Source organism: Telopea speciosissima, chromosome 5 (genome assembly GCF_018873765.1).
Source record: "Telopea speciosissima isolate NSW1024214 ecotype Mountain lineage chromosome 5, Tspe_v1, whole genome shotgun sequence".
In the NCBI taxonomy this organism is placed as follows: domain Eukaryota; kingdom Viridiplantae; phylum Streptophyta; class Magnoliopsida; order Proteales; family Proteaceae; genus Telopea; species Telopea speciosissima.
Window position 1 is genome coordinate 67,670,991 of NC_057920.1, and position 10,530 is coordinate 67,681,520.

A 10,530-nucleotide genomic window follows, 5' to 3' on the forward strand; every position below is an offset into this window, starting at 1 on the left:
CATCGGATTGCATTAGGAAAGAATAATTTCAACTTCATAAATAAGGGATGCGAGTATAATGATGAAACAAGACTACAATGTGAAGAAGGAATTTTTCCTTCACTGGTAGTGCATCTATTTTGAATGAATGGTTTACAATTTGTTTGTTGTGCCACCACCTTCCAAAAAAGTTAATAATAATAAGGGTGAGTGGTAGCAGAGCATACGTTCACCCAACTTACTAAGATCTGAAGGTAGGTCACATCTAAATCTCTCCTCTCTTCTAGCCAACAATTTGGGGTTTCTTAAAGCCTGCAACTTCTGCAATTATATTCCAGTTTCTCCAAGGTTTTGAAGTTTGACTTTAGTCATAGATCTCATAGACATGGAGGATGTTTTGATAACGGTGAAGTGGGGGGAAAAATATTTGCTCATAATGGTTGTGGGTGTGATGGTAGTGGATGTGGACAGTGGTGGGGGCGAGAGCTAGGGTTGGAGTGGGGGATACAGGTTTAAGATGCCCAAGGGCTGGAGGGAGCTGCAGAGAGGTGGAGTAGGGAGGGGATGCAGAGGCGAGGAGGGTAAGGGGATGCAGAGGGCAGGAGGGGGGGGGGAGACTAGAGAGAGGTGGGGTGGGAGGAAGATACATGTAGGGATAGAGGGCGAGGTGGGAGTAAAAGGGAGGGCGAGGTAGGAGTGCAAACACAGTGATGGGGAGAGAGATCATCATCACAGCCTGTATGAGGTACAATGAGATAAAATAATTTAACGACTTAGATTCAATGGGTTTAAATCAACGGTTATTAATTTCAGGACGACATGCAAAGTTATTTTCATGTACGTACTGCGACCTTTAAGCCTTATAATAAAACGTAGAATGTCTCATAGAACATGTTCATTTTAGGGTTAAAAATTAGGCACTTACATTATATACCCATACCACTTGAGAAATCATGAATTTAGAAAGCTCACTAATATGGATGAATATTATCAACCCTTAGGAATTGTAAATGGATTGGCTGTTACCGATATCGATACTTGACTGACACAGGTCGACTGATACAATACAAATTTGATTGGATTTTTACTTTTTTAACAAAAAATGGGTTTTTGATCTTGTATGATACAACCTGGTATGACCAAGATGTATCGGTGTCGATATCATCAATATCCGATACCGTCATTAATACCATGAACTAAATCCATGCCCTTGGCTATAGCCTATAGGGTGGGTGTTCAAGACAAAGAGCCATTGCTTGGAGCAATGATAACAGGTTAAAGTTGTGAAAAACATGTCCGAACTCAAATGTTGAGAGTGACTACTTAGCGTAGAAATGCCAGATTAGAATCATTTTGTTTTTTTTGGTAGATAGATTAGAATCATTTCAAACTCACTAAATGCAAGATTAGAATCATTTTCAAACTCACCCCTCCCATGATCCCTTAAGCATTAGGTGTTAAGTAGATTCGGATCCAACGTATGAAGAAACATCAATCAAACAAGTGGCCCCCACAATTAAATCAATTCCCGTAAACATCATTTACATATCCAACGGCTAAAATTATCCATGCTAGAACACTGGTGCCCGACAAAACTTTTACCGTAGACATCACCGAAAGCGCGCAGAAACACGTTCACTGCGCGCCGCCGCAAGAGCAAAAGCGAAAAGTTCCAATTCCCTCCGTATTACCTACACATAATCATATCGCTCTCGAAAATTTCGTTCCTTTTTAATATCGATTGCCGTCTTTCATCTCTCTCTCTATAGATTTTTTTGACAATTTGAACGCTAGATTCTTTCGGTTCGTCTTTGCATCCTTCAAAAACCTTACACACGACCGCACTAGCTTGAACATGGCGGCAGCTGCTCTGTGGCTGCCTCAGCAGGAAGGTCTGGGAGAGATCTGTGGGTTACTTGAACAGCACATCTCTCCTACTTCAGATAAGCCTCAGATTTGGCAGCAGCTTCAGCACTGCAGTCAGTTCCCTGATTTCAATAACTATCTCGCTTTCATATTCGCCCATGCCGAGGTACTCCGATCAACTGTTTGTTGCAAATGATATCTTTTTTTTTTTTTTTCTTTGAGTGGATTCTGGTTCTGGTTGATTTAATTGGGGTTGGGTGGGAGGGTGGAGGGGTTGTTGTTCAGTTTAAGTTCGGGTTTGGTGTTTTGAGTGTAGTGGATTGGTTTGTACTGATGAAATTAAGAATCGGGTGTGTTTCTATATGCTTGTTGAATGAATTCATGGGAATAGATTGGTTGACTCCATGCATGAGAGCCTCCTTTTGATCACTTTGGAATGGTGAAGGAGTGTGGGTAGAGATGAAAGGAGAAGAGCTCTGTCTGCTGGGGGAGAAGGTCAAAATTCGGGACTGAAAGGTTATTTTTTCCTAGAGGGTGGAGCCTCTCCACACTTGCAAGTGATTGTTTAACGAGAGGGGTTCAATATTGGATTGATGTTGATGAGGAAGCGTTTCTATTGGATGATTGTGTTCTTCAGTGATATCGGCCTTTCCCTGTTTCCTCCCTCACATCTAACAATGCTATAGGATGCTTGAGTGCATTCATAGCCAAGATGTTGCTACTTACTTGATAACATTGCATACTTAGAAGTAAATTAAATAAACAGTGAAAAAGGAAAAAGACCCACTATAGTGATGGATGCTTCATGCTTTGCCTCCTCTTGTATGGATGTTTGTTTGAGATATTTGGGAACACTTTCTAGAATATGATCTTACTTAACCATGACATTTTCAAGGGCATTATAATTAAGATTGTAATGGGATCGTCTTACACAATTGCGTTATAGATTATTATTATTATTATTTTTTTTTGGGATCGAGGGTGGGTGGTGGTTGAGAAGCATAACTGCAACTTCTTTTATAATACACCCAGTCCATATTTCAGTCTTGGCAAGATTTGGATATTTAAGTTAGGCTGATATCCGCTTTAATCACAGTGGTCTCTTTGCATAGGTCTGCTTGTAATTTATTTATTTTTAATGGTGTTGGAGTTCTCTTAATTTCTTGATCCTCTGTATAATTTCTTTCTTGAATGCTTGAGGATTGAGATTGTCATTTACGTATTTTTTCTGTTTTGTGGGCCCCAAAGTCAATATTTTCTTGCTTTGGGATATATTTTTGAGCTTTTCTATATTATTTACGTCACGATACTTTCATCTTTTGGGTTTGAATATTTTCGATATGCTGCTCAAACAGGGTAAATCTGTAGAAGTTCGGCAGGCAGCTGGTTTACTTTTAAAAAATAATCTGAGGACTGCTTTCAAATCCATGGCACCTGCCCACCAGCAATACATCAAATCAGAGCTGTTGCCTTGCTTGGGAGCCGCAGATAGACATATAAGATCCACAGTCGGAACAGTTATTAGTGTTGTTGTTCAACAAGGACGGGTGTTTGGTTGGCCAGAGCTCTTGCAAGCACTTGTCCAGTGCTTAGACAGCAATGACTTAAATCATATGGAAGGTGCTATGGATGCTTTATCAAAGGTATAGTGCTACCAATCAACCGTGCAGGATTTTGTTCTGTAGCTTACTGAAAGAATCATCCTGTAGACATTAAAAATTCCTACTTTACTTGTTTCTATTTATTGAAGTGTATTCACTCATTCTTTTTGTTAACATGTTAAGTTCTCTAAGGTACACCAACACTAATATGCCAAACATTGCGTAAAGAAATATCATTTTGGTTTTTGGCATAAGATTTCAATGTCAGAATCACACTTTTTGATATGCTTAAAATGTCACATCTAGAGAACTGGTGTTAGTGTCTATGTACGCCATTTTACAGGTTATTTGGATGTCATGCCGTAATTAGCTCTCTTAGACCAGATTTGGCATGATTTCTATTTCAATTTTGGATTGATTTCCTGAAATAGTCAAGAAATTAACATTTTTTAGTTGTATCAATTTGAAATATTTCAAGAATAAGAAATCCATGTGATAGTTTAATTTCTGAGAACATTCTCTACATTTCTTTGGGAGAGAGTGGTGGTGCGGAGTGGGGCCAGAAAGGGGTGGTGGTGGTGCTACTGGTGTCAAGGTGATGGTGGCGATTGTTGCGGGGAGGTGGTGGGGGCATGGTGGTGGTGAGACCACAAGGAGAAGAAGAAGGGTGGTGTTTTATTTTTAACATGAAACTACTACTTTGCCCATCAAATTAACCATGTGCTCATTAAAGAGCAAGAGTGAAATCAATTTCAATTTCAAAATTGAAACATCTCCTCACCTATTTCAGAATTTCTATTCCATTTGATTTCTATTTCACTGAAATAAGGTTCAAAAATCAACCCAAACAATTTCTGAAATAGAAATCACCCCATAAAACGTTCACATGGTCATTTTTACAAACATCTAGCCTACATGTGAAATACAACTAAATAGGGAAATGCAAAGGTGGATTACCTTAATCGGAGTAACCCACAATCTTTGGAATTGCCAATGATGGACGTCTCCAACACAAACTTGCAATTCCCCTCTTCTCCTTCTCTTTTCTAAACAAACACATCTCTCACACACACATTCATCATTTCAGCATTTTTCATGGTCTTGAAGGCTTCAAATTAATGTAGCAATGCATTTTAATCTTCCCCAAGCATCTACCCTCACCTCTCTCTCTTCCTTGCAAACACTTTCTTTTCTTGGCAAGAATCACTTGTAGTTTCCAATAGGCTGCACAACCTTCTTAGGACATCAATGTGGCTTCAATGCATCCAAAAGAAGTTGTTGAAGTGATTCAATGCATACATAATATCCCAATCCATCCTCTTGAAGTTTTTCTTGAAAAACCTGGGCAGGACCTCAAAAAATGCTCATTCCAGCAGGACAGTGATGTTCTTCTTAGCAAATGAAGAAGATAGCAATTTGAATGAGCAAAAATGGACTTAAAATGAGTGAGATATGGTATTTCTAAGTTGGAGGGGCAAAACTGTCATTTTGCGGGGGTGGAATTGATCTCTCGTGACAAGGGTACTATCACTGATGACCGGCTGGAATATCAGCCATTGGATGGAGCTTCAAACATTCGGATTAGATTTGAGCCCTCGGATTGTCTTCATAAGATATGGTGCACTGTGCGCATGCCTCACACCCAAACAAGGATCATGAGTCTAGTAGATAATCAAGGCTCATATCCGTCAGATCTGAATCAACATTAATAGCTCTAATTCTTTATGAGGGAATATACCAGGAATCATAAATGTACCAATTGTGCATGAGTCGCATGACTGCATGTGCTAATCAGCTAAGGAAACTGATTTGGTGCTTTGCGGTTCATGAGGCATTATATACCCGGCCGCCTAAACACCATAGAAAGGCATCTTTTTCAACTTCTGAGAATTGCTGACAGCCCCCTCAAAGCCATTTACATGGGCAATATCTCTAACACTTCAGAAGCAACTCATGGCATAGTAATTTTCAGCCTAAGGCCTTTTCACCATGAGATGGCCCAATGATCCATGCCCTTGACATTCTTGTGCACGCGCAGAGAACACATGATGCTGCTGACCCAGGCTTAGTGTGCCCTTGTGCGTGGCCCCTGGTGATGAGAATGGCATGACTACCTCGGCCATGAGCCGTGGCCTTGTGCCATGGGTGGCTGCTTGTATGGCTTGTGCTGCCACCTAGGCAATGTGACTCCTTGAGCCTTGGCTGCGACTATGGACATCTCGGATGCCACATCATGTTCCACTTGGCACATCAAATGCCACATCAGCAACACATCTTCATATCCGTAATGTGTCCCCATGTGTTTTGTATACATGCATGCGCATGCTCTCATTGCTCTACAACTTCTCAGTTCATTCATCTTCCAATTCAGCCAGTTGGAATGCTGAAATTTGCTCCAACGCATCCATCTGCATGAACCTACGAAGTCATTTTTCAAACTTCGCATCACATAACCCAAGGCTTCCACATGCTATCAAAACCTTATCAAAGACCTCCAAACATTACCAAACATCGCCGAATGCCACTAAAACTCTGCCAAACTATAAGATACACTACCCGTGTACTGTCTACTGTCAAATCACTGTCTGACATGTCCAACACTGTCAGAACACTTGTAAACATTGTGCATCATCAGAGAACACTGTCAAACCTTGTCTGACACCTGTGAACACTGTCATGTCACCTGTGTACCATTTCCAGCACTGACTGTCATTCCAGTACTGCTACTTTGCGAGTGTGTTGACAACAATGACAACACCACTGCCATATCTCCAACAAAGTTTCTCACTAAATTTGTGTTTGTCAGCAATATGGTGGAAAATGTACTTAGACACAAAAGAAATATAGGTCCCTTGAAAGAGTATAAAAATTATCCCACTACCAAATTTATGCAGAGTGAAAGACCCAACAAATGTAGTGTTCCTGCTTACTTCTTTCTTGGTTAGCTCATCTGTGAGTCAATTGCCTATCTGTAGCTAATAAATGAGATGTTCATGTGGGAATGCTCAGAGGAGCCCTTTTAATGTTGAAGAGTTAATCACCCCCCCCCCCCAGTGGTACATGAAGAAAAGAAACCAGCCACTGCAGAATAATTTCGTCCATGGATTTGTATTTGGATTCCTAGGTCCAGTGATACACGGCCAACTTGAGACCAAAGGAAGACCTTTGCTTTTGCAATTTAACTGAATCTGACTCAAGTCTGCCAGAAGACCCATGAATGAGTCAAGGTCAAGCTTTCTGAGTGTAAATTTGGACCATAAGAATTAAATTCTTTTTGTTCCGACTCTGGTACTGCTAGGAGGCTCCAGACGAGGGGAAGAGCAGTGAGCTTTGGAAATCTTGGGTTGTAGATGCAATTTTGGTCACATAAGTCAGACAAAACCTCCCCCTCTATTGAGCATGAAGAACCTTTGGTGGTAAGCAAGAAGCTCTTTCATGCTTCTAGTTGGGAAGCCCCTAATAATCCAGTATTACAGAGTTCAACTATTAAAGATGCATTCCCTCTGCAGTTACCTTGACTTCCCACTGAACCGCAATTTTGTATTTGGGTTAAAAATGGCTGGATCATTGTGCTCGTTTTTTTATTGATAGATAGGCCCCAAGGCGAGTTGAACTCATGATCTCTTAGTTGTGAGGCGTAGTCCTTGCGAACTGAGCTACCCCCTTGGCCTTGGATCACTGTGCTCTTACTGTCCCTAAAAGCTCCTCCAATTCTAGAGGTCTATAGCACAATCATTGAATTTAAGTTTGATAGTGTTCTTTACTGGTAGGACCCCCAAGGTCCAAGTATGGAAATGAGGCTGGTAATATAGTCGGGGTTCGACAGTTTACAGTTATTTGTTTTGTAAGGCATAGTTGAACTGATGAAGGTACCTCTGAGTCTCTGATGGCCTCAATTGTTGGACCCCGAATCTGATGGTTACTTTATTCCGTTTCGTGGTTTGCTTTGAAATTATTTTTGGTGCAAAGGTTCCTTCCATATGCCCGTGGAGAGGAGCTTCTCTTCAGGAAGCACCCGTTTTTTTGGCTACATGGCTTGTCATATGGGGCCAAAATTTTGTGGACAGGTAAGACTTCGAGGTTCCTTGCCACATGTGAAATTTCAGCCTAAATGCAGTTCGCCAAGTGGCAAAATGAAACACTGAAAAATTCACGACTCAGGATAGGGTGCACGGACTACCGAGGAAGAGGGGTGCATGGACATACATGGGCATGGACATACATGGGAGGATAAGTGATTGAATTTGAGTGTGGAATTTGACATGTGGATATTTAGATCTTGCCCTGTCTATCCATTGGTCGGAATTGCCACATCATCAGTGACGTGGAAAAAGTAGGTGGACTGCGGAGACAAGTTTTTTTAAAAATTTTTTATTTTTTATGGTGGACCATATAGGGGCAATTATGTTTTTTCCTCTCTCTGAATTCTGAAAAGGTAAGTATATTTGTATCATTAGCAGCCAAAATTGTTCATGAGGAACATTCTATGGAAAGAGCCTCCTGATCAAACTTACATCAATTCACCCTGCCCTCCCACTACAAAAACTTGCCTATTCATATACAAAATCCTCCCATGATTCCTTTATACAAAAATGTTTTGAATATTTCTCTCGTCCATTTGCTTCTAATGGTGCTTGATCATTTGATGAGGCTCTTAATAACAAAGATAGATGTAATCTAAGTTATATATGGAACTCTCTGATTGTTTAGTAACATTTGAGTCACGTGATGCACCTCAGATTTGTGAGGATATACCACAGGAGCTTGATTCAGATGTGCCTGGCCTAGCAGAACGCCCAATCAATGTATTTCTACCCAGATTATTCCAGGTGACTCAATGCGTTTCTGCAGTCATATATTGCATAGTTTGAAGTCTTTCTTCATGATATTTATGTTCATTTGGAAGTTGACTAGTTGTTGCCCTGCACTAAACTTTGTCTTAAGACCCTTCGCTTTGTTTCAACCAGTTTTTCCAGTCGCCACATGCCTCTCTCCGAAAGCTTTCCTTGGGTTCTATAAATCAGTTCATTATGCTGATGCCCACGGTAAGTGTTTTGAGTGGTTTTTTTAATTCTTAAATATCTGACATTTGTTCCCGCCTTCTTTTCCACTGGACCTGTTGCTCTGTTGTTACAGGCTTACAGCTGCCATGATTCAGCATGAGTTGTTATTGTTTTGCAGGGACTACTTCAATCCATGGATCAATACGTCCAAGGTTTGTTTGCTCTTGCACATGATCCTTCTGCAGAGGTGCGAAAATTGGTAAGTAGTTCTCTTGTTGTTTCTTTGTTGGAATGGTATGAACTATGAAACTAAGTGCATGTGACTTCAATATTATGAAAAATGTTTTGCGCTTCACAGATATGTTAGATGGTTAGCATGTCTCATGTTTAGGTTAATTTCCCATACGTTAAAAAGCATGCTTGTTTACAAGTTGTTGTAATATGGGTTCACGGGTAAAATTGTCCTAGGGTAATTATGTCTTTGTACCTATTTCAGAATGTTCTTCTTTACATTATAAATAAAGATGGCTGTAGTCACTCTGACTCAAGTCAGTATTCACGGAATTCAGCATGGCATCAGAGCCAAAAATCATCTGGGAATATGGGCAATGATTTTTTTTCCTTTTTTTCTCAACCTCTTTTTTTCTTTCGTGATCTCACCCTAACCTAACCACTGCTGGCCACCACTCACCACCACCACTCTTCCGCCAGCCTTCCGCCCCCACCACCACCCCTCCGCTGACCTCTGCCAGCCCCTCCAGGTCTTCCGCTACCCCTTTCCGCCCCTTCCAGCCTCCCGCGACCCCTCTCGGCCTTCTTTCCTTCTCGCGGGAGCCCTCTCCCACTTTGCCGCCGTCTCTTTCACACCCTTGGTGGTGAGTTGACTCCCACCTATATGATCTGGTTATTTTAAAGCTATTTTTTGTTCATGCAATTTTTTCCAGCCACCGTGCCTAAGGGTGTCAATTGGGACGGTTCCGGTACTTGGGACGGGACGGTACCGTACCGGTATCAAAAGTGTCAATCCCGATGCCGTCCCATTTATTTAACGGGACCAAACCTAGATCCCAGTCCGATTACTAGCGGGGCGGGACGGTACGGTTCCTAAACGGTTCTAGGCGTGTAGAAAAGGAAGAAGTTTAATTGTTCCTAATCGAAAAATCCGATTATGTTTTCCTCTTTGATTTTCCAAATAAAACCTTATTATCACACATATTCTTGTCACATGGTACTACGAGTGGAAAAAAGAAAAACTGGTACATGAAGTTGCTTGCAGGAGAGAGAGTAGCGAACCAGGATTTTGAGAGGCGGGACTTCAAGAGCTACGACTGTCCCGTCCCTAATGCATCATAAATATAATTCTTATATCCTATTTTTCCTCCAAAAAAAAAAAAGATCTTATATATTTTTCTTTTTAAACGGTACTAGTATGTCTAGTACCATTCAGTACCTTATTGGTATTTGATGCATCTGTACCGTCGGGAATCCGTCCCGAACCGTCCGTCCCATTTATCATTCGGTACAAAATCGAGATACATGCGTCCCATTTACTAATGGGACGGTCAAGATCGGAGTTTTAGCGGGACGGTATTGGGACGGTTCCCGGTTCCGGTCCCAAATTGACACCCTTAACCGTGCCTGACATTTCGGAGATCACTTATGCTTCCTCTGGCCCTGATAGTTCGTTGCAACGTGACTTTCTTCCGTTTCCAGTGAATCCCATCAAATTAAATGGCAGCAACTATCTCTTGTGGTCTCGTTCTTGCTTGTTCGCGATTGGTTCCCGTGGTCTCTCTGGCTACATCACGAGAACTACTGTCAGGCCTACAGAGGCTGGTCCTGCACAAGATCGATGGATGAATTTTAATTTCTTGGTCATATCTTATTTGGTTCATTCCATGGACCAAGAAATTGCCGGGCGTTACCTTCTCCTTGATACGGTTGCCAAGATTTGGAAGACAGCTCAGGACACCTATTCTCAGGTCGGAAATGCCGCCTAGTGCTATGAGCTCCTTCAGAAGATTCATTCTACCAAGCAGTTGGAGTTGTCCTTTCTCAATATTATAATAAAATGTGCACTA

General features: G+C 41.3%; 1 protein-coding gene across 1 annotated transcript; it reads left to right on the forward strand.

Moving 5' to 3' along the window:
- Positions 1–1,749: 1,749 nt before the first annotated feature.
- On the forward strand, positions 1,750–8,778 carry LOC122661199 (transportin-1-like). Its single transcript, XM_043856539.1, has 5 exons — positions 1,750–2,011; positions 3,201–3,488; positions 8,186–8,275; positions 8,414–8,491; positions 8,628–8,778. Exons 1-5 carry the CDS (start codon positions 1,835–1,837, stop codon positions 8,754–8,756), a joined length of 762 nt encoding a protein of 253 aa, XP_043712474.1. The 5' UTR covers positions 1,750–1,834; the 3' UTR covers positions 8,757–8,778.
- The last annotated feature ends 1,752 nt before the right edge of the window (positions 8,779–10,530 follow it).

Coding starts and splice junctions, on each gene's coding strand:
- LOC122661199 (XM_043856539.1), top strand. CDS start 1,835: ATGGCGGCAGCTGCTCTGTGGCTGCCTCAGCAGGAAGGTCTGGGAGAG. Junction 8,276..8,413: donor TTCTACCCAGATTATTCCAG/GTGACTCAATGC, acceptor TGTTTCAACCAG/TTTTTCCAGTCGCCACATGC. Junction 8,492..8,627: donor TCATTATGCTGATGCCCACG/GTAAGTGTTTTG, acceptor ATTGTTTTGCAG/GGACTACTTCAATCCATGGA.